This window comes from Takifugu flavidus, chromosome 8, assembly GCF_003711565.1.
Source record: "Takifugu flavidus isolate HTHZ2018 chromosome 8, ASM371156v2, whole genome shotgun sequence".
Taxonomy (NCBI): domain Eukaryota; kingdom Metazoa; phylum Chordata; class Actinopteri; order Tetraodontiformes; family Tetraodontidae; genus Takifugu; species Takifugu flavidus.
Window position 1 is genome coordinate 15,523,246 of NC_079527.1, and position 25,829 is coordinate 15,549,074.

At 51.0% G+C, this 25,829-nt stretch overlaps 3 protein-coding genes and 2 long non-coding RNA genes across 21 annotated transcripts in view; 3 read left to right on the forward strand and 2 right to left on the reverse strand.

Moving 5' to 3' along the window:
• The first annotated feature begins 1,971 nt into the window (after nucleotides 1-1,971).
• Nucleotides 1,972-16,230, forward strand: fam120c (family with sequence similarity 120C). Of its 2 annotated transcripts, XR_008951614.1 has the most exons (18): nucleotides 1,972-3,499; nucleotides 4,473-4,719; nucleotides 4,802-4,884; nucleotides 6,515-6,643; nucleotides 6,736-6,838; nucleotides 7,030-7,103; nucleotides 7,212-7,486; nucleotides 7,712-7,874; nucleotides 7,944-8,027; nucleotides 8,210-8,381; nucleotides 8,587-8,836; nucleotides 8,968-9,082; nucleotides 9,175-9,384; nucleotides 9,502-9,742; nucleotides 10,008-10,143; nucleotides 11,025-11,088; nucleotides 11,414-12,849; nucleotides 12,898-16,230. XR_008951614.1 is itself a non-coding variant. In XM_057039957.1 (17 exons), the coding sequence occupies exons 1-17, from the start codon at nucleotides 2,987-2,989 to the stop codon at nucleotides 11,669-11,671; spliced, it is 3,117 nt and encodes a 1,038-aa protein (XP_056895937.1). In that variant the 5' UTR covers nucleotides 1,972-2,986; the 3' UTR covers nucleotides 11,672-16,230. The 2 variants fall into 2 exon arrangements, 1 of the variants encoding a protein (XP_056895937.1); XM_057039957.1 differs by having other exon boundaries at nucleotides 11,414-16,230.
• LOC130529578 (uncharacterized) lies at nucleotides 16,044-18,214 on the reverse strand. 3 transcript variants are annotated; one of them, XR_008951616.1, is made up of 2 exons: nucleotides 17,286-18,214; nucleotides 16,044-17,191 (listed from the first exon to the last, which is right to left on the reverse strand). It is a non-coding gene; the product is annotated as an uncharacterized LOC130529578 (long non-coding RNA). The 3 variants fall into 3 exon arrangements; XR_008951617.1 differs by having other exon boundaries at nucleotides 17,275-18,214; XR_008951615.1 differs by having other exon boundaries at nucleotides 17,263-18,214.
• LOC130529580 (uncharacterized) lies at nucleotides 16,335-17,622 on the forward strand. Its single transcript, XR_008951618.1, has 2 exons — nucleotides 16,335-16,648; nucleotides 16,927-17,622. It is a non-coding gene; the product is annotated as an uncharacterized LOC130529580 (long non-coding RNA).
• A 112-nt stretch (nucleotides 18,215-18,326) lies between the features above and the next one.
• Nucleotides 18,327-20,550, forward strand: hsd17b10 (hydroxysteroid (17-beta) dehydrogenase 10). The gene is made up of 6 exons (XM_057039958.1): nucleotides 18,327-18,570; nucleotides 19,179-19,343; nucleotides 19,495-19,659; nucleotides 19,730-19,858; nucleotides 19,923-20,031; nucleotides 20,206-20,550. Exons 1-6 carry the CDS (start codon nucleotides 18,547-18,549, stop codon nucleotides 20,394-20,396), a joined length of 783 nt encoding a protein of 260 aa, XP_056895938.1. The 5' UTR covers nucleotides 18,327-18,546; the 3' UTR covers nucleotides 20,397-20,550.
• Nucleotides 20,551-21,458: 908 nt separating this feature from the next.
• Nucleotides 21,459-25,829, reverse strand: part of atp2b3b (ATPase plasma membrane Ca2+ transporting 3b) — a 33,593-nt gene continuing 29,222 nt past the window's right edge. For 3 of the 14 annotated variants that reach the window (XM_057039643.1, XM_057039631.1, XM_057039644.1), the window contains 2 exons: nucleotides 24,097-25,657; nucleotides 23,462-24,043 (listed from right to left, as the gene is read on the reverse strand). The gene's annotated coding sequence lies outside the window, so the exon portion shown is untranslated. Of the gene's footprint in view, nucleotides 21,970-22,056; nucleotides 22,093-23,461; nucleotides 25,658-25,745 lie in introns of those variants that run through there. The other 11 variants (XM_057039635.1, XM_057039641.1, XM_057039640.1 and 8 more) reach the window with 11 other exon arrangements.

A 25,829-nucleotide genomic window follows, 5' to 3' on the forward strand; every position in this document is an offset into this window, starting at 1 on the left:
ACTCACCCAACGCTGCTGATATTAATGGCTGATATTATTTTTTTAAGTATTTGATATTGTTTTATGTTTTAAATGTTTTCCTCGAGTCTGACTCGACCAGAAAATTGCATTTAAATGTCGCCATCTGGTGGAATAAATACTACACAGCAGGGTTGACCTCCCAGTGTAACCAGGCTGAGTGCGTGCGTGTGTGCGTGTGTGTGTGCGTGTATGCGTGTAATTTCACTGATGATGCAATCAAAACTATAGTTTACAGATTTTTCAACTAAATTGGATCTATGAAGGGTCTCAGACCTGAAGATGATTCTACACATGTGGTGGCGGATGTGGGCCGAGGTGAGCTGATGTGGGCAGATGTGGGCTGATGTGGGCAGATGTGGGCAATGTGGGCCGAGGTGAGCTGATGTGGGCAGATGTGGGCCAATGTGGGCCGAGGTGAGCTGATGTGGGCAGATGTGGCCAATGTGGGCCGAGGTGGGCCGATGTGGGCTGATGTGGGCTGATGTGGGCAGATGTGGGCGATGTGGGCAGATGTGGGCCAATGTGGGCCGATGTGGGCAGATGTGGGCCAAGGTGGCCAGATGTGGGCAGATGTGGGCCGATGGGGCCGGTGGGCCGATGTGGGCCGATGTGGGCCGATGTGGGCAGATGTGGGCAGAGGTGGGCCGATGTGGGCAGATGTGGGCAGATGTGGGCAGAGGTGGGCCGATGTGGGCCGATGTGGGCAGATGTGGGCCGATGTGGGCAGATGTGGGCCGATGTGGGCCAATGTGGGCAGATGTGGGCCGATGTGGGCAGAGGTGGGCCGATGTGGGCAGAGGTGGGCCGATGTGGGCCGATGTGGGCAGATGTGGGCTGATGTGGGCCAATGTGGGCCGATGTGGGCAGATGTAGGCAGAGGTGGGCCGATGTGGGCCGATGTAGGCAGAGGTGGGCCGATGTGGGCCGATGTGGGCAGATGTGGGCAGAGGTGGGCCGATGTGGGCCGATGTGGGCAGATATGGGCAGAGGTGGGCAGATGTGGGCCGATGCAGTGATGAGAGCGGTGTGTGTCCTAGGATGAACTCGTGACCTGGCCATGGTGCTGTCATGAGGTTATTTATGTTCCTGTTAAATGCTGTGCTGTTAGTATTGAAACCAAACACAGGGGTTGAGTGAACTATCAAGCACGATTGCTGTGTGCACGTTTATACACAAGCAAGCATCCCCCCCCCCCCCCCCACACACACACACACCATTTATTTAGTTATAGCAGATAAAACCTCTGTTAATGAGCAACCATCTGAGGCAAACACCACTCTCAAACAAAAGAGGTTGAATTCCCATCCCCACTTTGAGATGGGGACAAGGACGTCAGCATTGTAAAGGTGCAGCTTCACATCGTCATGGTTACTCCCCCCAGGGAGGCAGCACCCCCAGGGGCCCGGGGGCCCAGATAAAGCCCGGATTTCCCTCAAAGTACTTGGAAATGTTTCAGCACTAAGATAAACGAGAGGGGGCGACAAAGAGACACAACATGTGCGGGACGTTCTCTTCTACCTGTTACACACTAAGTCATCGTTTTAACAAACAAGGAGCTGTTTTCTCCAGCAACTTTACATTGGTTTGTTATTCATAGTTTCCACATTCCAAATTTAAAACGAAGTAAATAATCTGACGTGAGATTCGCCGCAAAACAACAACAATGTGCGACAGCTGTTGCTATTTAAAAGTCCCTATGAGAGCACTGGAGACTAATAATGAACAGAAAAGAGTTGTAGCCGTGGTTTTACTGGCATTACTTGTGTATCTGAAAATTCTGTTCCTCGGTTTTAACCACGTTTAGCCATCCTCGTCTGTATATTGGTTACTGTAGTTTTTGCAGCTTCTTACAGAAGCTTTAATAAAGACACAGATGTCGTTATAGCACTACATTTCCCAGGTACCCTGTGGCTCCGCCCCCTCCCCTTCACTCCCTCGGTCTTCCCTCCCACTCCGCTGGGCCGCGAGGAAGTCGCAAGATGGCTGATGTCGCTTGGAAGTAGCGTTCCCCTCTGCAACATGAAGCCGTGAGTGTGAAAGGAAGCGAGGGAGGCACCATCGGGCTTTCGTTTTTATTTTCTTTTAGTTATTTTTCTTTTATTTCCTCAAACATCCATCTCATTCCGCGTCGTGTCTAACCCGGAGTTGTCTTCGGGAGTTGACGCGTCAAATCACGCCGGGGACCCCTGCCAGGAGCTAGCAGCTAGCCGCACCGTTAGCAGCGTTTGTACAGCTAGCCAGTCTGTCAGGCACACGGCTTATTAGTTTATTTAAATGGTAATTCTGACTTACAAGAACCACTAAGCGTCACCACGCGTGTCGGGATTCGGCTGAGGAGTTTAAAAAATAATGACAAACATTTCAGCTGTCAAATAGGATAAGGATCTATTTTATGAGCGGCTCGGTTTAACATGTCCGCGCAGTGGTCATCCAGCCTGTGGCTTGCTAACTAATGCGCAGTATTGCACAGTATTACCGTTTAATGTGGAGAGTTTAGAAGGAAGCGGCAATTTTCTCAACATTTTCGCCATCCCGCATTTCAGCTCTTTGACAGCAGTCACATTTCGGAAAGCGGTTATGCTACGGCTAAATTGTAGGAGCAGGAGAGAAAATGCACAACTTTTTCTGGTCGTAGGCAGCTACACTGGCCTTGCTGGCATCTCCCCAGGAATCCACAGGGATGGACAGTAAAGTGAGCAGACACAACCAAACTGAGAGTGGCATCTAAATATCGGGGAATAGGCGAAGCTTTCCGAGGCAGCGGTGCGCGCTAACCGGTGCCAGCAGTTGAGGGGACAGGTTTCTTCCCAGTTAACCGAGGGACAGTTATCACTTCACCGGAGACCAGTTAGCTTGCCTGTGCACAGCTAGCTACCGTCTCGACCCACATCACATTACAAACACGGCATACAGGACCTATTCAGAGCCCACTCCCGGCCAGACACACAGGCTCACTAACACCGTCATGGGAGTGCAGGGCTTTCAAGAGTATTTAGAGAAGCGGTGCCCCGGAGCGGCGGTCCCGGTGGACCTCCTGAAGCTTGCCCGAACCGCGGCCCGCCAGCCTCCTCACCACCATCACCCACACCACCCACATCACCCCGGGCCCATGCCTCCCCCGCCCCCGCCTACAAGGATCTTGATCGACGCTGATTCCAGCCTGCAGCGACTCTACGGCGGCTACCAGACGGACTGGGTGTGCGGGGGCGAGTGGAACGCCATGCTAGGCTACCTGGCCGCCCTGTCGCAGGCGTGTCTGTACCAGGGTGGCCTGGAGCTGGTCGTGGTGTTCAACGGCACCCTGGGGAAGGAGCGCTGGCCCGAATGGGCGCGGCGTGCACAGAGCCAGCGACAGACGGCACAGCTGATCGTCAACCACGTCGGCAGCAAGGCCACCCCGCCTCCTCGGGCATGGTTCCTGCCCCCGGCCTGTCTCAGCCACTGCGTGCGCCTCGCCATGTTCCGCTTTCGAGTGCGGGTGAGTGTTATTGCCGTGCGTGTGTGGTCGGATGCATGTCGCTGACAGCAGCCTGGTAAAGTGAAGAGCTTTTGGGATTGTGTGGTGAAGCACTGCTGTTCCGGGGGGGGGGGGGGGGGGGGGGGCTGTTGGTCCACTTCTATGTGCATCTTTAAGTTTCCTGCACACGTGACCTGCAACAGCCTATATATTACATCACCTGACCTCACTGATCCTGTCATAGATGGCTGAACATCTGCAGACTGTCTCTACTATATTTAGCTGCTGTGTTGTGTTGCAATGCTGTTGTATTAGCTCAGATATGACATTAGCCTAAGACTATGCTACATGTACGAGTCCACGTTTCTGTACGAGTTAGAGCAAACACAAGGTGACTGTTTCCTACGGCGAAGTCGCATTATTCTGACGAGGCCATTAAACCACCGTGTTTCTGTCTCCTCGCCCTCCATAATATCCCGTCATCCTGCAGGTTAAGATGCTGGGGGCCGTTCATCCTCACTCATCATATATAATGTAGATATTATGCACACTCCAGTGCAGCTCTGGAGGCTCACAGGTGTAGTTTGCTCTCAGGTTATTAGACGCTGCAGCCGAGACGTAAATACTTGTTATGCAGCGTCTTTGGAGAACGTCTATTGTCCGTTCTTCACCAGTCAGATATCGGCACCAGAAAGCCTGCGTGATCTAATCGGTCTTCCAGATTTGCATTTTTGTGTCAGTTATTGTTGGACTTTGAGATCACACAGCTGTAGACATTCATTCATTCATTCATTCATTCATTCATTCATAAATGTCGTTAGTGGTGAATTCAGCTCTGGAATAAGCAGGTGTAGCTCTAGCAGTACCTTCTGAACAGATGAATGAACTGTTCCTTAATTCAGGACAGGTGGAAATGAGGAGGACACACATGTTGTCAGTCTGCTTCCATTTCTAGAAACACATCTAAACCCTGTTGGTGACTCTGCTTTCACAGGTGGTTCAGACTCTGGAGGACCACCACCAGGAGGTGCTGTCTCTTTACAGGGACTTTGGTTTTGCCGGCCTGATCGCTCAGGATTCTGAGTTTGCTCTCTGCAACGTGCCGGCCTACTTCTCTTCACACGCGCTCAAGCTGAGCTGGAACGGCAAGAACCTGACCACGCACCAGTACCTGCTGTGTGAGGCCGCCCGGCAGCTGGGACTCAAGACACAGCACCTGCCGTGCTTCGCTGCTCTGCTGGGTGAGCGCCCCCCCCCCCCCCCCTCGTTACCGGCCGTCCCGTTCATTGAGAAACCCGTGATTCAAAGAGTTTTCGTCTGCAGGAAATCACATTCTGCCTGATGAGGACCTGGCTGCCTTCCACTGGAGCCTGCTGGGACCAGAACACCCACTCGCTTCACTCAAGGTACAGCACGACTCCACAGCAGAGCTACACCCAGAGCTGGCTCTAAAATAACAGACCCAGTTCAATTCAGGGCTACACTCAGGCACTTGGTTCTGACACCCACCACCAGCATTGGATCCTCCCAGTTCTCCTCAACACCTCCAAGCGGATTCGTTGTCTTTAATTGAACAGACTCCTTGAAATCAATCAATCAGTCAATCTTTATTTATACAGCGTCTTTTACAATCAGAATTGTTTCAAGGCGCTTTCCAGAATCCCAGGGCCTGACCCCAGACAAGCAACAGTGGCAGGAATAACTCCCCTTTAACAGGAAGAAACCTTGAGCAGGACCAGGCTCATGTAGAGGGACCCTCCTGCTGATGGGGGGGTAGAGAGGAGAGGAGAGGAGAGGAGAGGCATCGAGGATAGAATATTATTTATTTTCACGACCATAAGGCGCACCGTATTATTAGGCGCATGCTGAAACAGTAAAAATGACAACGGAAGTAAAACAGTTTCGACACATTTATTGAACAAAATATTCATTCTTCCAAACCATCAAAGTTTTCATCTTCTGTATCTGAATTAAACAGCTGCACTATTTCAATGTCCAACATCCCGAATTCCTCTTCTTAATCATCTGAATCGGACTCACCGACCGGTTCCGACCCGCATATGGTAGCATAACCTGCCCACCGCCGCCTCATAGATGTGGCTGGGCGTGGTTATCTTGTCGCGGGTTAGGGTTAGGGAAGATGGCCACCCTCTCCTGGTTAGGGTTAGGGTTAGGGAAGATGGCCACCCTCTCCTGGTTAGGGTTAGGGAAGATGGACACCCTCTCCTGGTTAGGGTTAGGGTTAGGGAAGATGGCCACCCTCTCCTGGTTAGGGCTAGGGTTAGGGAAGATGGCCACCCTCTCCTGGTTAGGGTTAGGGAAGATGGCCACCCTCTCTGGTTAGGGTTAGGGTTAGGGAAGATGGCCACCCTCTCCTGGTTAGGGTTAGGGAACATGGCCGCCCTCTCCTGGTTAGGGTTAGGAAGATGGCCACCCTCTCCTGGTTTAAAGTAAGCCTCATTCATACGCGTCTCGCTTGACCGGTGCCATTTTAGGGGATCCTTACGCGTCGGTGTGCCGCTAATCGATGGGTGGAGCGTTTACCGTAGTGCACCTACCAAAGGGGCACAGCAGATTTTGGAGCTCAGTCCACACACAAGGCGCACTGTCGATTTTAGAGAAAATCTCAGTGTTTTAGGCGCCTTATAGTCGTGAAAATACGGTATACATACAAAAATACATGATATTGCATTAAATTGAATTGAATAAGCTGCTGGTTGAGCGGGTCAGCGGGGTCGGAGGTCAGTATACAGCTCTGAAGGGGGCGATACCTGTAAATGGATACAGAAGGGGGGGGGCAGAAAAACTACACAGGAAATAGCATCACTAGTCTACTGGATGAGGAGGAGGAGAGGAAAACAAGCTTTTTGTGCAAATATCTAGTGTTCCAACCGTGGTCTGTGTAAACAAACCTGCCAACCTCTGGTCATGTTCCGAGCAGGTGGGAGGGGCTGAAACTTGTCTGGATGGTTTCCTTTAATGTTGCAATGTTGGACGGTTCTGTTGCTCAGCAGTTCTGCTCTTTTGCCCCATCAGGTGCGAGCCCATCAACTGGTGCTGCCGCCCTGCGAGGTGGTGATAAAGGCCGTCTCAGAATACGTCTCCTCCATCAAAGACCTGGGCAACCTTGACGCCATCGCCAGAGACGTCTTTAAACAGTCGCAGGTCGGCCGGTGCTGCTGGGCCCAAACGCAGATGTGCCGTGTTGCCGTGCGATTGAAGTGGAACGATGACACCATTTTGTCTCTGCTTTCTAGTCTCGAATGGAGGACAAAGTGGAGCGTTTTAAGAAAGCAGTGGAGTATTTCTCAGCTGCCTGTAAGCCCCGCTCACCCAACCTGGGCCCCCCCTCCTTCATCTGTGAGTGCTGAACAAACGGCTGCACAGTAGAAGCAGAAAAGAACCAGAACCATCAATATTTATACAATTATACACAATAATGGCTCATTTCTACCCGTTCAAAGTGGCAAAATATACATTAATACATGCTAACTGTCCAAAGCCTATTTGCATTTACTTAAAAGCTGTTCTTGCTCCCACCCCCTGCTCAGTATCTGGTTTTGGACCCAATCTGTTTGGGGGACCACCTGGTCACATGGGACCGATGCAGCCTGGGAAGAATCAGGTAGTTCATCAGTCTGGTCTCGTGTCACATCGTCTCCCCCCCCGACAGCAGTTACAGCCATATTAGGGCGCTTTTCTAATTTTCAACATGTTTCTCTTCCTTTCGTAGTTTCCACCTCCTCAGTTTCCAGGACTAAAGCCACCTTATCCAAACGCTCCGTATGGACCTGGCCCCGCCCCTCTCTTCCAGAACCCGCCACTGCCACATCAAGAGTGCAACGATTCAATGACGAGCAAGATGGGGTTCTCCGAGTGGTCCGCTCCGTACGACTCTGCTCAGGGTGGGGGTCGGTTGCCCAACCACCACAGCAACACGCAGCCGGGGCCCTCGCCGTCTCCCTCCTCCTCATCAGACGGAGATGAACCCAACGACAGCAACGCAAAGTGAGGGCCCGGCTGCCCGCTGGTAGAACCGTAGCGCTCGCCATAGGCACTTGTTCAGAGCCAGTTTGTTTCTAATGCTTCCTTTCGTTGCCACGGTTAGGCCAGGAATTCTAGAAGCAGCAGAAAAAGTAGTTTCACTAAACTTTACTGCATTTCTTGTGGCCAAATTTTGGCTCTTGTTGCCAAGGACGCGCGATTGTTCGCTCATTTCACTCATCTTTGCAGCCATTTGACAGACAAGACGACTCGGTGGGAGGATCCTGCTGGTCGGACTGGCTCAGCACCTGGAGACGGTTCCCAGGGCAACGGGAGCACGTCAAACATTCCATCACTGTTATCGATGGCGACACGAAGTCACATGGACATAACCACGCCCCCGCTGCCTCAGGTGAGTACCAACTGAAGCATTCCGCCCCCTGAGCTCAGGTGTGCGTCACACTGCGCCGCTTCTCTGCAGGTCAGTGCTGAAGTACTTCGTGTTGCCGAGCACAGACACAGACGAGGACTAATGTACCCCCAGATCTACCACATATTGACCAAGGTAAAGGTTCCACTCCTGGAACGTCTTTATTCCTTTATTCCCACGTAAACACACCCGGCACATCGGTGCCTGAGCTCTGACGCTGGAGCACAACCTGAAATCTGTCCATTTAAACACCAGCGAGGAGCAAGGTGATCCCGCCAGCTTCCTCCCATCCACTCTCTCTTCTTCCTTTCCCTCAGGGAGAGATGAAGATGCCAGTGTGTATAGAGGATGAGTGCAACTCGGAGCTGCCTCCCGCCTCTCTCCTCTTCCGTACTGCCAGACAGTACGCGTACGGCGTCCTCTTCAGTCTGGCTGAGACGCAGCGCCGCCTGGAGAGGCTTGCTCTGCGCAAGAGAGCCCCCCTCGAAGGCAAGCCCTCAGATGATTAGAGATTATTGTAGATTCACACATTATTGGCCGGTTCTGCTCAAGGCTCCTGTGTAGGAAGAGTTTTGGGTTTACACTCAGTAACCAAGGCAACCGTTGGAAGCTGCCGTGCTCGGACGTGTTTCTACCAACAACTTAATTATCACTTTAAACCTCCAACGTTGTCTCTTTATGGTGTCTGTTGCAGTTCCTCCCGTCATCGTTAAGGAATGGTGTAGCAGCAAAGCCAAGTCGGCCCTGACTCCGGAGCTGGTCCCAGCCCTTTGTTTCCGGGAGTGGACGTGTCCCAATCTGCGGCGCCTGTGGTTGGGGCGGGCCAGTGAAGACCGCTCCAGGAGAACCAGGGCTTTTCTGGCCTGCCTGCGCTCTGACTGTCCAGCCCTCCTCAACCCAGCACAGGTCCCCCAGCATCTGCTGCTCATGTGCTGTGTGCTCAGGTATGACTGAGATGGCTGCTCCCAGGTCTGACTCCCTCTTCCTGGCCCAGGTAGAGGGAGTCAGACGGTTTGTCCTGGGCCATCAGGGGCTTCTTCTGTCGTTCTGAGGTGATTGTAATGTTGCTGTCCAGGTATATAATGCAGTGGCCTGGGGGGAGGATCCTCCAGAGACATGAGCTGGACGCCTTCCTGGCTCAGGCAGTTTCCAACCAGCTGTATGAACCTGACCAGCTTCAGGAGCTCAAGGTGCCCCCACCTCTGGTGGCATCTTCATGTTTCCTTTTGCTACTATAAGCTCCAAGAAGAGACGCTAACTCTGGTTTTTCTGGATCTGTCAGGTGGAGAAGGTGGACACCCGAGGTGTGCAGCTATCTTCCCTCTTCATGGCCGGCGTCGACACAGCATTGTTCGTCAATGATGTTTGTGGACAGCCGTTGCCATGGGAACACTGTTGTCCCTGGGGCTTTTTTGATGGCAAACTGTTCCAGAGCAAATTAGCCCGAGCTGCAAGAGACCGGTCGGCTTTGCTGGACATGTGTGAGGGGCAGGTAGGCCGTGATCTCATGGGGTTCTCAGGGTACCAGACTGAGGAACCCTGTTACAACATTGATGATGTTAATTGCCCTTAGATGACCTCCCTCTAACTAACGGTCACCTCTGTGCAGGAGGAGCTGGTGTCCAAAGTGGAGAAGATGCGTCAGGCAATCCTGGAGGGCATCAACCTAACCCGCCCTCCTCCACCTCCCCCGCCTCTTCCACCTCCTGCCTTTCTGCCCCCCACCATGGTGCCACCTTTCTACCCCATGCCCCCGCTCTACCCGCCTCGTCCAATGGGCGGCATGCCCCCGCACCATCACCCACATCCTCCACACCACCCTGCGCAGCACAGACCCAGAGCCTTCCCAGGTCTGTGGTTGCCTTCCTTAAGATTCTGTGCCCTCGTTAGGACCTGACCGTCCCCTCACTAATTACCTTAACGACCACACAATGTTCTAGAGTGTCCCCCCCCACAAGGGTTGGGTAGAAACCCTCATCCTCATCCGTCAGCCAGTGGAAGTCCAGCAGAACATTTGTTTATTCTCTTCACTCTAGATGATGTTTTAAGATATAATGACGCCGTCTTTTATCCTCCTTTCATGCACATTAACGACCATTTCCTTCTCTCTTAAAGGCATCCAATCAATCCCTCCCCAGGGAGGGAAACTGGAGATTGCTGGAATGGTTGTTGGCCAGTGGGCTGGGAACAAACCAGTGCGTGGACGGGGGGGTCTGAACATGCAGGTGGTGTCAGTGGGAGCTGGGAGAGGGTGAGAGCACTTTCCATTTACCTTTAAAGGTTATTCTGAGACTTGGTGGTCTGGTTCTGGTCCGTTCTGTTAGATCTGGCAACGTTGACAAGGCTTCACTGAGCGCCTCGCTCAGGGGTCGGCAACCCGCGGCTCTGGGGCCGCATGCGGCTCTTTGGCGCCGCCCTAGTGGCTCCCTGGAGCTTTTTCAAAAATATGAAAATGGAAATTGCTTTAATATCATTTCTGTAGGAGGAAAAACGTGACAAACATTCTTAAAGTTTTCCAATGCTGTATAAATGTGTATAATAAATATTTAATTTCAACATCTCATTATAATGGAAGTTAAACTTAAAGTGGCCACATGGGGCGTGATTCTCTCCAGGATTCTGCTGGGAACATAAACATTTCATCATGAATGCTCATTATGTGTTTGTAGCCCACTGATCATTTGGAAAGTAAACTACAGCTAATATAGACACTTACAGCATGTGTTGCCTTTATTATAAGCCCCATTTAAGGCTTTTAATTTTTTGTGGCTGCAGACAGATTTTTTTGTTTTTTTGGGTCCAATATGGCTCTTCCAACATTTTGGGGTGCCGACCCCCTGGCCTAGCTAGAGTCCAAATTAGGGTCATTTGTTGGCGTGATTGTCCAGTTTCCTCCTGAAATAAAGTGATGATATTCCCAGTCTGTAGCTCGCTGCTGTCCTCAGCCTCTTTCTGAGGTGACCTGAGGTGACCTGAGCTTCTCACTGGACCACAGGGTTAAAGGTCAGAAATGTTGAGTGTTGCTGACTGACCAGAAACGTCCTCAGGTTTCTGCTTCCCGCCGATCTTGACGTTTACCTGTAAACATGAATCCCACCTGCAGCGTTTACATCTCTGGCTTCTTCTCTTCAGGAGGGGTAAAGAGGTTCCAGCAAAACTAAGGGGACTGAAGAAAATGCCTACCAACAGAACACAGGTACGGTTCAGGCTGTGCAGCTCCTGCTCATGTTGACCCCCCCAACCCTGACCCCCCCATCCCGCCCGGGTTCACACAGTTTGGCTGTTTTGAGTTGAACAGTGTTTCACAGCTAGCAGAAGTGCATCCGTAAATATTCGGCGCCTTTAGATCGACCGAGCTGCCCCCTCAGAGGTCAGAGGCGTCACAGCTGATTCATGTCGGGGGGGTTGGTGTGCAAGGGTGGCTGGAGATGCTTGATATGAAGAGAAGGGACCTTTTTTGCGGTGAAATGGCAGCAAGAGAATAGTGTGAATGGTGTTTAACTGTTTGCTGCCCCCCCCAGACGTCGTCGCCCCCGTCCTCCAGCCCTCCACCCAAACTCTCAGAGGAGACGGGCTCCACACCAGAGGTCGCAACTCAGCAGCTGAACGGCAGCTCAGCAGCCTCCGCCATCGGCCAGTCCTTGGAACTGACCTCCCTGGCCCAGCCAATCCCATGTGCCTTAGCCAGCAGAGACAACCAATCTGAGGGGGTGGAGGTGGAGGCCCCCTGTTGCCTTGACGACTGCCCATCAGATGGAGCACTACAGAAGGAGGAGTGACGGCATCCCTCCCTGGATGCACTGCTCAGAGAGCATTCTCTGTGTTCGACTGCCTTTCCCTGTTTTTGTACCCCCCCAGCTGCTAGCTGCCCCTGCCACCACACTGAGTAGGAGCAGGAGAAGCCTCCTCATCCTGCTGCTCCCTGTCACTGGCCCGAGCAGCTAGCTAGTACATCCTTTTTAGTTGTCTTATGTGGTTTTACATTGTTTTATAAAGAGAGGTTTTCTCCATGAGTCTGTAAGCACCCCCCCCCACCCCTCAGAGTCAAATAAGCTTAAAGGCAACCCCCCCCCTTATGAGCCACCACTTAAATATGCCCCATGTATAATTGTTCTTTTAAAATGGCCCCTTTCGCTTAAATCTGCACACATATTAACAACAACTTGAGCTCGCGGCGTCAGTTTGGATGTGGTTTCCATGGTTACAGCGTCTGGGCCCGGTTGCCGAGGCCAGTAGTGCTGTGTCCATGTGAGCTGTTGCCATGGCCACGTTGTCCCAGCTTTGTTGATGCAGGGTGAGCCCGCCGCTGCAGGATAAGCAGTGTTAGCATGAGTGCTAGCACAGCCCCTCGCTGATTGACAGCTGTCACAGGAGCACGTCTGCACCACCGTGGTATTAGCCCGCTACTTTACTTTGACTTGTGTAGCACAGCTTAGCGCTTAGCTGGGCTGAGGCCCCATAAAGTTCTGCACCTTAAGCCCCAAAGTATGCAAGATATTGCCCTGCTCCTCTAAAAAAAGTGCATTATTATTCTCCCCTCCCCTAATGTCTTTAACTTTGTCCCAAAGCTTTGATTGTACGTGTCAACTGAAGCACTTAACGATGTATTTAAATCTAAAAGATCTGAACGAGCCCCTGTCCGGCCAGGGAAGCCCCCTGCCACTGAGGAAATCATTATGACTTCTAGACTTACATTTAAAGGTAGAAATCTATTTGAGAGACGTCAGAATGTGAACAGAGTGGTTTCAGATGAGGAAGCACTTTGTTTTAAAAAAAAATGTTCAACCACACTGGACAGTCTTCTACCAGGTGATGAGGAAATGAAATCTTTGAGGCACCTTCTGGAATTAAGGCCAAAAAAAGAAGCGACCATGAGGAATGGTGACGTTCCGGGTTCCTGCTGCCAGGCAGCGTTCCCCCCAGACCGACTGAAGCTCCCAGGACCCTGATCCGCCAGGTCCCTGATCCGCCAGGACCCTGATCCGCCAGGTCCCTGATCCGCCAGGTCGGGCCTTCCTGCCTTTTCTTTTTCTGCTTTCAGATTTTCGACCAGGTAGTTTCCAAAGTGTTCCCACGCTGGGCTCCCGTGGTTCGCGTTGTCGCGCAGTAACGATCCGTTAACAACCGATCGGGTCGTCCGTCGACCCGTCTCAAAACGAACCTGCAAATTCCGTTTTTTTTTTATTGGATGTTTTGATCCCAAAGGATTTAAGAAATGAGGAAATCGAGCTTGAATCCAAACCTCTCTGTTTCTAAGGTTAGAGATCCTTAAAAAGGAGCATGATGACGACGGCGTTGCCCACGGGGGCCCGCGGTGGAACGCCGCGCCCCCCCCCCCCCCCCCGCGCTGGCCGCTGAGCAGCACCGTTGGCCTGCTCAGCCGTGGCGGCCAGCAGGAAGCACTTCCTGTCCTGACGCAGCTCCGCCAGCGGAGGCTCAGGCTGTGTCACAGCTCCTGTCACTCTTAAGTTTGCAGAGATGCTCCCCCCCCCCCCGAAGGTTCGTCCCACCTGAACCTTCCAGCAGACGCAGGTCTGCCTGGCGGAGAACCGCCCGTGCTCTGGAAACTTACGCAGAACTTCAAACGAGCTCACTCGTCAGCAACGTGCACCTTATTTTATTACTGTTGATGACTTGTGCTCGATCGTGCCACAAAATTAACATGGAAAAGCTCTTCTGAAGGAAGGAAAACCAGGGCGTCACGTCAGACTTCCCCTCAGTTCTGAACTCGGCCGTCGCAGCCAAAGGCCGACGGGTCGGCTGAGACCAGCCGCCGTCTCGGCGCCAAACGCAAACGCAGCTCTGGACCGGCGCCGTACACAACGGTGGGCGACGCGTCCCTCGGACGTGGGCGGCGCTTTCACAGCGTTCCCGCCTCCTCCCGGGATCTCTCCGGATCTCTACACTTGAGCTGGTTTATGGTTGCACAAACGGGTCCCGGTGGCTCTCGCCTCGTCCACCCTCGTGCACGGTCCACGCGTCCTTAGCCGCCAGTTAGCACATGAACGTGGATAGGTCAAGAGTAGGTCACAGGACGTGGACCATAGGACACAGATTCCAAGACTAGGCTAGAGAGTTCCGCTTCACCGGCTGGAATGCTGCGTGAACAATCTCCTGGAGTCAAACACGGAACCGCTCTCACCTTTTTGACATTAGTACAAATATAAGGCAACAGATAGAAAATGTCTTTTCTGCAGCGAGCCGGAGTTTCTCTGGCGTGCGACGCCCTCTTGATCCGCTCTCTAGACAAGTCTCACACACACACACACACAGTCGCATTCGTTACCAGCAGCGTCTCTCTCTGCTTCTTGTGCTGAATTGATTCTTTTCCGTGCAACCTTTCGTTCCTAGTGGGGTGTCTGTCACTTCATGGTGTCTGGTAACACGGAGCGATTAAAGTCGACTTACCTGAGGCTTCAGGTATCATCCGAGCACACACACACACACACACATAGATGTTAAACCCTGAGTGACACAGTAGCTAGTGTGGGAACACAGTACGTCAACATGTGGTTTCCCTCTCGTCTGTTTTAGTTTGGTAGATTATTGATCAGTGATTTTTTTTGACTTGTTCTCCTCACCCCTCTTCTGCAAACCTAAAACTTCCACTTTCTCATAGAACACATCACACTCGTACATACACTGATTTTCATTTAAACCGATCACTTTCACACGTCCCGATCTGCTTCTCCTTTTAGCCCGTAGGACAGTTCCTATTGGCTGTCCCCCCCCTGGGCTGCCCCGCCCCTTTAATCAACCCAACTAACAGTAAAGGTTATATTAACATTAATCAGTTTCTGTATGTATCTAGCCAGTCTTGTAAAACAAAAAATCCTGAAAAAAAACGGTTTTATTCAATTGTGCAAATGTGTTTTTCTTACTATTTTAATGTTATTACATCTAATCCTTCTACCATTTGCTTCAGTTAGTACTGAAATACGCTTAGCCAACCTAGAGATTTGAACTGTAATATCGCGATTTTCCTTAACTGTATTTTATGGCATCGTTAGACCACCGTTTAATATGTACGCAGGTAAATATTGCCCGTTTTATCAATTGAAAAACATCGTCTGCACTACACATTACGAGTCTCTGCCCTTGAAATCAAATTTGTGTTCGGTTTTTATCAGATTAAACTCAGAGCTCCTGCACAAAGCAGCAAAATCCCCCCAGAGCCAAAGTTCCCAGGAGCCCCGTAGCCCCTCTAGTGCCCCCCCCCCCCACACCCTGACATTAACCCCCTTTTCCACCAAAATGGTTGAACTCCTCCCGATTACTATGGATTTATATATGAATAGCTGCATCACAGCACATGTAACTTATCAGATGGTTGTGAGTTTTTTTAACACCCTGGTTGCTGTGGAGACGCAGACAGACGGAGAAGGAAGAGAAGCTTGTTGGTCCTGATGTTGAAGAATGATTCCTGACAGATGCACCTTTCGTTGTGCTGGGACTCCGGTGACCTCTGAGGCCACATTAGTGGCTCCAGCTTTTCATTCTCAGTGAATTATTGTGTCTTTTCTCCCAAATTTGATTAGAATTCAGAGCATTCGTGGACTGTTTGATGGTGGCTTCTCTTCACCTGGCGCAAAAATGCAAAAGCAGGGTTGAATTATGTTTTGTAGAAGGAAAGAAAAAGTTATTCCCAATCTTCCCTTTCAGGAAAAGTCGGTCCGTCTGCGGGGCCACAGAGGTCTCAGAGGAGCCGGGTCCCACAATAGAATCGTGCTGTGTCGCGTTGCACACGTTCAACAGTGTTATTGTCTGTCATACAGAATGTGGAAAGGATTTTATTCGTTGTTTTGTTCTGATCCGTTTGCTGGATTCTGTTGAAAAGGCTCCAGAAACTGTCTGCCTCTCTCTACACTGCCACTCCCTCCCCCTCAGAAGTATAATCCCTCAGCCCCCCCCACCCACCCTGACGATCTTCTCAATCTTTTCAAATTGGTCTGTTGGCCACAGGTGAGCCCACGCATGTACGTCGGAACCAGGAACACCCAGAACCTGTGCAGCCAGAAGGGTTCCAGTGTACCCATAATACTGTTATAGAACTATTATCATTATTGCTGTTCTAAGTATGGTCGGTATAATTTGTCATCATTGTTAGCATTAAACAGGAAGCACCAGACTGTGGAAAGATGAGGAAAAGAGTTTTTCTTTTTTTTACCCCCCCCCCCCCCCATTTTTTTCTTTTTTTTGGTTGTCTGGCTGTTGGTGGTCTGATCTCACAGAGGGAGGGGAGGAAGGTCCAGAAAGAGACGAAGATGGCAGTCATGTATGTACTGGTTGGGAAATGACTTACAGTGCTGAAATAAAATTTATTCTTTTAGTAAAAAAAGTGTCTTTTTTTTTTTTTTAATCGTCAGAGCTCAACGTGGCCGCCGCGGTCCTCTTAAAATTAGCGCGTCGCGCCTGTGACGTCGTTTGGGAGGGTGTGGTCACGTGACCGTTGGTGTGGCGGAGCGAGGCTTCGGAACCTCAAGCTGCGACACTTCTGCCCGGGGAGCACCTTTGCCCGCTCCGCTGCACCTCTGTCGCCATCGGAACACGGTACCAGACGGGCGGGTCCGCGGCGGGCGGCGCCGGTGTTGACAGCAGGCGCACCGAGACTTGGCGAAACCGCCAATTCAAGGCTAGCTGCCCGCTAGCTCCTCAGCGGTGCGGGGCTAGCTGGCGTCCCCATCACCGGCGCAGTCCCCGGAACCAGCGCCTCATGGCGGATCGGTGGCAGGTACCGTCGCGGGGTCTCCGTCGTGGTAAATCCGACATCTGATTGAATAAGCCGGAGAAGTTCGCGTTAGCCTCGGGTTCTCACCTGGCGGCGGGACGTTTGGGCGTCGGGCCATTTAAACAGGAGCGTCTCTTCGGGCTTTTCCTGACATCCTCGGTCACCTCATCAAGCCCGTCACGTTAGAGGAGGCTAAAGGGCAAAAAAAGGGCAAAAATGTTGAAAGTTAGCAGCACCAGGAGACTCGCCAAGAAGCGCCACCTTTCTGACAAGCATGATTGCTGTGATTGCCAGTGTTATTTCTAGTCAACAGTGGTACCGTGACCTCTGACCTGGTCCCTGATCCACCTCGAGATGCCAGGATGCTGATATGTTTTGGAGGAAGGTCGCACATGAGCGGTCCACCCCGACCTTTGACCTCTGAGGTTACAGTGTCGGGTCCACGGTGTCTCTACGACCCAAGACGAGCATCACGCGTTTCAGATATTCGCCGTTGGCAAGTCTGGATATTTCTGATTAAAGGTCAGAGTTGGGTTCAACCACAGTGGAGTTCTGCAGCGTCTGGAGGCTTCTGTGGGATGAGGTAGTAGTTTGTATAGTTTTAGGATCACACCAGATCTGGGAGATAACTATACAGCCTACTGTCTTTCTCACGGTGACCACACCACCTGATGACGACCGGCGGCGTCTTGGAGCTCGTGTTTCTGGCACCGATGTTCACCGATGTTGGAAGAGGTGCCGCTGGGCCTGGCTGTGCTGTGGTGAGGTAGTAAGTTGTGTTGTTGTGGGGGTGGGAGATTACAGCCCCTAAACTGGAGGTACAACTATACAACTTACTGCCTTCCACAACATGAAGCATAACACACAAACTTTGGGGAGCAGCTGTCTGACCACACTGGTACACGCTTTCAGCTCTGGTGAACTACTTACCCTTCTAATATTGTAAAATAAAATAAAAACCTGATATACTGCAATTTTTAAATAAAGTGTTTCTCGTTTAAAGTTGTTATTCTGTGGCTTACTTTAATTACGAGCAAATAAAATATTAATGAGCTGCTTGCATGATCTCCAAATCACAATTAAGCAGGTAAACTCGGGCCCGGACCGATGAACCGACACATCGGCACCAGCCGGTTGCCTCGCTTGACCTTGTTGAGCTGCTCCGATTGGACAACGAGTCCCGGACGTCTGTCAACCCCGGCGGGGGGCGTTCCCCAACGGCGTCTCCGATTGGTCAAGGCAGCGGAGGGGGTGGGGCCTAGATCTGACCAAAGAGAGAACAATGGCAGAGCTTTCACTCTGAACCCTTTTCGTTTCGTAGTGACATGGAATAATTCTAAAAGCACACGGTGGACTTAATATGTTTTGATAAAAAGTGAAGAAAAAACTTTGACATACAAAAACGTTATCAACCACCAGACATGTGCCACAGCGGGGGAATTTGCTAGAGGGAAAAGATATAGTTCCGACAGGCATATAACGTACTGCAGGTCAGAAAATCGCTCTCCAGAAGCTAAATAATGTACCTAAATATCCTTTGTCGTCTTACAATATGCACCGTCCTCTCACACTAAACGCACACATGGTTCAAGACCAAAAACACGATTAGCTGGGACTTCATTTACTGAATTTAAATTAACATTTTGAACAGGCACATATACGGACACCTATATTGCCGGGATTATTTTGCGCATGTGCAACGCCAAAAGAAAGGCCAATTTAAAAAATAAATAAATAAATTCAAAGCAACACAGTAAATGTATTAGTAAAATAAAAGTGCACCGGTCACTCAGTAAATACAGTCTTAAAACTGAGAGCTCGCAATACACAATACTCCCCAGGAAGTTGGGCCTGTCGAGGATTAGTGGTGATGCCTCTGTTACATAGGCGATCTTCGAAGTGACGTCACATCGCTGCCGGTCCATCATGGCGAATATTCGGTGTGTCAAGGTGAGCAAAGAAAGCGATAAACGTGCACAAAGCGGGTCGGATGGGGTTCCAGAACACCACCACCGTAACACGAGTACTTACACGCGCACGGTGATCAAACGTGTTGGCGCTTCTGTTGTCGCAGGTTGAAAGTTTAACTGTGCATGATTCCCGAGTCTATGGGGCCAAGTCAGGGCCAAAAGGCTTCAATCCTTGAAAAATCAAACGTGCATCTTCTATTTATTTTGTGGCTCTCTACCACTCCTCTGCTAACAGAAGCTCTTCGTTCTCAGTTCATTTCACCCAAATCACTAATTATTTGTTACTTTCTGCAATTATTGTATATGAATCTCGATTGGAACAAGTAATTAATGCAGAGACGTTTGATCTCGTTTTTGCTATTTCCAAAACTTGGGATTATTACCAACTCGTGTAGTTATATTATCAGTTAATGTAGGTCCATAGACACCTGACGACTCAAGGCGAACAACATTTTAGATGATCAATGATGTTAAAGTTAGACTGCAGCAGGAATCAGAATGAACTTTCAGAGAAACACATGGGGAACTTCCAGATATTTGCCTGGTTTTACCTGCTCCTTCACTCATTTGTGCATCTGTGCTGAACAGGGTATGGTTGGTCTGGTGACTGGTGGTGCATCGGGTCTGGGTCGGGCCACCGTGGAGCGCCTGGTGAAGAACGGAGCATCAGCTGTAATCCTGGATCTGCCGTCTTCTGATGGTCCAGCGCTGGCTGCCAGTCTGGGGGACCACTGCGCCTTCGCTCCTGCTGATGTGGGTCAAGAGTGCACTAAATACCTCTCCATTTGATTTAAGAACCTTATGACGACCTTTTGTAATGAACTTTAAAGGTCAGAAGGAAGAAATACTACAAGCGCCCCAGGATCTGCGTATATGTTGCGAGTTTCACTGCTTTTCCCTACAGGTGACCTCAGAGGCAGACGTGCAGGCGGCGGTGTCTCTGGCGAGAGAGAGGTTTGGTAAACTGGACCTGGCGGTGAACTGTGCCGGCATCGCAGTCGCTGTTAAAACCTACAACTTCAAGAAGGACGTCCCCCACAGCCTGGAGGACTTCCAGCGGGTCATCAACGTGAGATGGGCTGACAGTAGAAGAAGAAGGCATGAACCGAGCGTGACCCCCCACTGCGTGTCTTCTGCAGGTGAACATTGCGGGAACTTTTAACGTGATCCGCCTTGCTGTCGGTGAGATGTCGAAGAACGAGCCAGACGCAGACGGACACCGAGGCTGCATCGTCAACACCGCCAGCGTGGCAGCGTTTGATGGACAGGTGAGAAAGCACGATGTAACAACCCCCCCGAAAGCCTTCGTGTTCCATAACAGCCTTTTCCCAGGTGGGTCAAGCAGCATATTCGGCTTCTAAAGGGGGCATCGTTGGAATGACCCTCCCCATAGCACGAGACCTCGCACCGATGGGCATCAGGGTCGTCACCATCGCGCCAGGCGAGTGATGATGAAATGAAACTTGGCAAATTGCTGTTTTTAGTAAACAAACAAAGCCCGTTTCCTGAAAACCAGCGTTTCAAAGTTAAACATTTGGGACTACATGTGTAAATATCTGAGTAATAAAGTCCAAATCTTCAGCAGTTTTCCTGAACACCGCGTTGGTTCTTTCAGGTCTCTTCTCCACCCCCCTCCTCGCCAGTCTCCCAGAGAAGGTGCGTTCCTTCCTGGCTCGGCAGGTGCCCTTTCCCTCGCGCCTCGGAGACCCCGCAGAGTTCGCCCACCTGGTGACGTCACTGGCCGAGAACCCCATGATCAATGGAGAGGTCATCAGGCTGGACGGGGCCATTCGCATGCAGCCCTGAGACAGGACAGGGACAGAGTGTGTGTGTGTGTGTGTGTGTGCGCGCTCATTGTAGTGTTTTCTGTACATTAATTTCTGCTCCAACACGAGATCATCTCGACCACATAGGTTATTGGAAAGTGCTGTTTTCACCGAATTAAACCTCCCAGTTTTCAGTCGTGTCTGTGTTTTCTATCTGCATTTCCTGTTTTGATCAAATCAACGTGAGGTCGCTAATATGAGGTCATTAATATGCTGCTCTAGTTGGTGACACAACAGCTGATGAACTACATGTTCAAACTGCCTGCTTTTACCCTCAATGGATGAAATGTGAAGGGGGTGGGGCATCGACATGGGCGTGACCACGTGATGAGTCTGGAAGGCGGAGCCAGAGTGAAACCACGCCCATCACCACCCGCACTGAAGCTCTTGTCTGCTCACGGGCTCCCTCTAGTGTTAATGTGCGGATCCGGTACTGTGTGTGTGTGTGTGTGTGTGTGTGTGTGTGTGTTGAAAGCAAAACCTTTGTTGGAGCCCAGAAGAACCCTTTCCGTGCTGGAGGATGAGGATTATATCAGCTCCATCAGGTTATCTCCAGTCAACTCTGAACACATCTGATGAGCACCTAAACGCCGGTTAACTAACCTTAATCCAAGTAATAAAATATTAGTGGAAAAATACACGAACGGTGGCGACAGGTTACAGATCTTTGTGTTGTTCTATGAAATTTTCTTCATTCACGGGTTTTAAACCATTTTCTACCGGATCTGGGAAACTGCACTGGTCATCCCAGATTCTCCATTCTGATTGTTGTTAAATTACCAGCAGAGGTTTGGTGATCAGGTGATAAGAGCTAAGAACTGGGCCAGAGGGCAAATGGACTGGTTGTACTGGGACTGAGGGGAGACACTGAGTAGTTATACTGGGAACAGCTGGAGGAGTTACACAGGTGTGCACAGGTGTGCACAGGTGTGCACAGGTGTGCACAGGTGTGCACAGGTGTGCACAGGTGTGCACAGGTGTGCACAGGTGTGCACAGGTGTCGCTCAGTTCAGCTTCAGGATGAAGAAACACCACAAACCACTCAGACTTTGTCAAAGTTATAATTGTAGAATACTTTGTATTTTTTCTTTCATACAGACAAAAGGTGTTGGACTTAATCCCCATTAATGTCTCTTAGATTTCCATACAGGTTTAGTCTACAGTATACAGGTGTGTTCTTTCTCATATATAGATATTTGCTTAAATAACAGGCAGGTAACTCTTTAATATATTCAATAGTTTTTCTTTTTTTCTTTTTTGGTCTTTTTCATTTAAGCACAATTAAGGCTGTATTTTCTGTCTGCAGAACAGAGCTGAGATTCTCACACACACACACACACACACACACACACACACACACACACACACTTTATACACAACAGTACGGAACATGAATCACGTACAACCGCAGACTTTCTCTCTCCAGCAGAGCAGATCTAAAAGAGCAGCCTAAACAGTGCAGCCGTGCACTGCACTTCTGCGGACTCTAGCTCTGCGCGCCAGTTCTGCGTCCTCTCACCAGTGTCCACACACACCTGCGGGGCAGCGCGCACCTGCGGGGCAGCGCCCACCTGCGGGGCAGCGCGCACCTGCGGGCAGCGCGCACCTGCGGGCAGCGCCACCTGCGGGGCAGCGCCCACCTGCGGGGCAGCGCGCACCTGCGGGGCAGCACACACCTGCGGGGCACCTGCTCTGTATGTACAGCACGCCATCTCTGGTGGGAAGAGACAGGAACGTCCACACACAGCTCGGGACTGCTCCGGGACAGAAAACACAGCCCTGGGAATATGCTCGGGAGGATGTGCAACTGTCTGTCTCCCGTCTCTGGGAGCACCGGTGGAGAACATTTCAAAAATAACAATAAGTAAATAAATAATATACAAGCACTTCCAGTTCTGGTGGGTCCTCTTTACAAAAAAGAAGCAATAAGATGAAAAGAAGATGCAGCAGGAAGAGAGTACCTGTCAAGCAAAGGTGTGCACATCTGGGCGGTCTGTACAGTGGGGGTGCGCTCGGGTAACTACGACACTCGTTCACGTTGTGTTTTCCTCCTGTGAAACTCACGACATCATGACGGAATGTGGTTGGATGAGGAGACAAAACAGCTCAGATTTACACCACTGCCGCCTCCTCCCCGACGTCTCCTGAGACCACGTCTAACGGGGGGGACACGCGTGTCCTCGCACACACAAACTGGGGACGATGGTGTCGGGAAGGGGGGGGGTTCAGACCCCCCATGGATCAATCATTCCCAACATTGGACTAAAGCCAGGACAGGATGGTGCGTTCAGGAGCCCCTTTATGGGCTCACACACATATTTAAATGATTCACTGCAGCCACACAGAGGACAATGTCGCTCTGGCCCCCCCAGAGAAGATTAGAAAGCAAAGTCCCCTGTTAAATCACTGATAATATCGAGGTCTGTGTGTGTGTGTGTGTGTGTGTTGTGTGTGTGTGTGTGTGTGTGTGTGTTGAAAGCAAAACCTTTGTTGGAGCCCAGATGAACCCTTTCCGTGCTGGAGGATGAGGATTATATCAGCTCCATCAGGTTATCTCCAGTCAACTCTGAACACATCTGATGAGCACCTAAACGCCGGTTAACTAACCTTAATCCAAGTAATAAAATATTAGTGGAAAAATACACGAACGGTGGCGACAGGTTACAGATCTTTGTGTTGTTCTATGAAATTTTCTTCATTCACGGGTTTTAAACCATTTTCTACCGGATCTGGGAAACTGCACTGGTCATCCCAGATTCTCCATTCTGATTGTTGTTAAATTACCAGCAGAGGTTTGGTGATCAGGTGATAAGAGCTAAGAACTGGGCCAGAGGGCAAATGGACTGGTTGTACTGGGACTGAGGGGAGACACTGAGTAGTTATACTGGGAACAGCTGGAGGAGGTACACAGGTGTGCACAGGTGTGCACAGGTGTGCACAGGTGTGCACAGGTGTGCACAGTGTGCACAGGTGTGCACAGGTGTGCACAGGTGTGCACAGGTGTCGCTCAGTTCAGCTTCAGGATGAAGAAACACCACAAACCACTCAGACTTTGTCAAAGTTATAATTGTAGAATACTTTGTATTTTTTCTTTCATACAGACAAAAGGTGTTGGACTTAATCCCCATTAATGTCTCTTAGATTTCCATACAGGTTTAGTCTACAGTATACAGGTGTGTTCTTTCTCATATATAGATATTTGCTTAAATAACAGGCAGGTAACTCTTTAATATATTCAATAGTTTTTCTTTTTTTCTTTTTTGGTCTTTTTCATTTAAGCACAATTAAGGCTGTATTTTCTGTCTGCAGAACAGAGCTGAGATTCTCACACACACACACACACACACACACACACACACACACACACACACACTTTATACACAACAGTACGGAACATGAATCACGTACAACCGCAGACTTTCTCTCTCCAGCAGAGCAGATCTAAAAGAGCAGCCTAAACAGTGCAGCCGTGCACTGCACTTCTGCGGACTCTAGCTCTGCGCGCCAGTTCTGCGTCCTCTCACCAGTGTCCACACACACCTGCGGGGCAGCGCGCACCTGCGGGCAGCGCCCACCTGCGGGGCAGCGCGCACCTGCGGGCAGCGCGCACCTGCGGGCAGCGCCCACCTGCGGGGCAGCGCCACCTGCGGGGCAGCGCGCACCTGCGGGGCAGCACACACCTGCGGGGCACCTGCTCTGTATGTACAGCACGCCATCTCTGGTGGGAAGAGACGGGAACGTCCACACACAGCTCGGGACTGCTCCGGGACAGAAAACACAGCCCTGGGAATATGCTCGGGAGGATGTGCAACTGTCTGTCTCCCGTCTCTGGGAGCACCGGTGGAGAACATTTCAAAAATAACAATAAGTAAATAAATAATATACAAGCACTTCCAGTTCTGGTGGGTCCTCTTTACAAAAAAGAAGCAATAAGATGAAAAGAAGATGCAGCAGGAAGAGAGTACCTGTCAAGCAAAGGTGTGCACATCTGGGCGGTCTGTACAGTGGGGGTGCGCTCGGGTAACTACGACACTCGTTCACGTTGTGTTTTCCTCCTGTGAAACTCACGACATCATGACGGAATGTGGTTGGATGAGGAGACAAAACAGCTCAGATTTACACCACTGCCGCCTCCTCCCCGACGTCTCCTGAGACCACGTCTAACGGGGGGGACACGCGTGTCCTCGCACACACAAACTGGGGACGATGGTGTCGGGAAGGGGGGGGGTTCAGACCCCCCATGGATCAATCATTCCCAACATTGGACTAAAGCCAGGACAGGATGGTGCGTTCAGGAGCCCCTTTATGGGCTCACACACATATTTAAATGATTCACTGCAGCCACACAGAGGACGATGTCGCTCTGGCCCCCCCAGAGAAGATTAGAAAGCAAAGTCCCCTGTTAAATCACTGATAATATCGAGGTCTGTGTGTGTGTGTGTGTGTGTGTGTGTGTGTGTGTGTGTGTGACAGAGAAAGATCGTAGCACACAGTAGTGACAGTAGCTTAAATGAAGTCAGCACATAAAGTGACATTAAGGATGCATGCTTCAGAACAGACACACCACCACAGGGGCGCCCCCCCCCCCGCTCCAGTGGGCCAGGCCCAGGTGGACGGGACGGAATGATGATGAGCATTCAAGAAGACGCAGTTCTGTACAGATGGGGTGTTCCCAGAGAGCCCTGCTGCATCCTGATCCAGAGGCAGAACATCTGGAATCTGGCGTTCAGGCGTCGACACGGCGCTCTGTTGCATAATGTCCGCCAGGCCTCCTCTCTGGGGGTGGGGCCAGCTGGGCCGGGGGGAGGGGGAGTTCCTGAAGTACCTTCATACTCCGACAGGAAGTCTGGGGCTCGGCCACACCAAGTGCATCCTGGGATACGAGCGGGCACTTCCACACCCAGTCTGGAATGTGATGCGGTGGCTTGGAATGTATGATAGAAGGAATGTCGGGCATCACACGGAGGGCGGCGTCCAGGGGTTTCGCTACCGTTGGGGACGCAGCACGAGATTAACGTCTCAGAGTAACAAAGGTTTTGGCAGCATGCTCTGACAACAACCAGGTCCCACAGCACGAAGACAGGACACTTCTGGAGTCCCACTGAGCTCTGCTCTGAGACCTCTGCAGATTCCAGCTGTGGCTGGTAGGTTGAGGTTGGTCGTGGTGACTTTGCTGATCGGTGCTACATGATTAAAACGGACTTCCTGAACCCTCCTGAACCCTCCTGGACCCTCCTGAACCTCCTGGACCCTCCTGAACCCTCCTGGACCCTCCTGAACCCTCCTAACCCTCCTGAACCCTCCTGAACCCTCCTGGACCCTCCTGAACCCTCCTGAACCCTCCTGGACCCTCCTGAACCCTCCTGGACCCTCCTGAACCCTCCTGAACCCTCCTGGACCCTCCTGAACCCTC

Coding starts and splice junctions, on each gene's coding strand:
- fam120c (XM_057039957.1), top strand. CDS start 2,987: ATGGGAGTGCAGGGCTTTCAAGAGTATTTAGAGAAGCGGTGCCCCGGA. Junction 7,104..7,211: donor TGCAGCCTGGGAAGAATCAG/GTAGTTCATCAG, acceptor TTCCTTTCGTAG/TTTCCACCTCCTCAGTTTCC. Junction 9,743..10,007: donor CAGACCCAGAGCCTTCCCAG/GTCTGTGGTTGC, acceptor TCTCTCTTAAAG/GCATCCAATCAATCCCTCCC.
- hsd17b10 (XM_057039958.1), top strand. CDS start 18,547: ATGGCGAATATTCGGTGTGTCAAG. Junction 19,660..19,729: donor ACTTCCAGCGGGTCATCAAC/GTGAGATGGGCT, acceptor TGTCTTCTGCAG/GTGAACATTGCGGGAACTTT. Junction 19,859..19,922: donor TGGCAGCGTTTGATGGACAG/GTGAGAAAGCAC, acceptor GCCTTTTCCCAG/GTGGGTCAAGCAGCATATTC.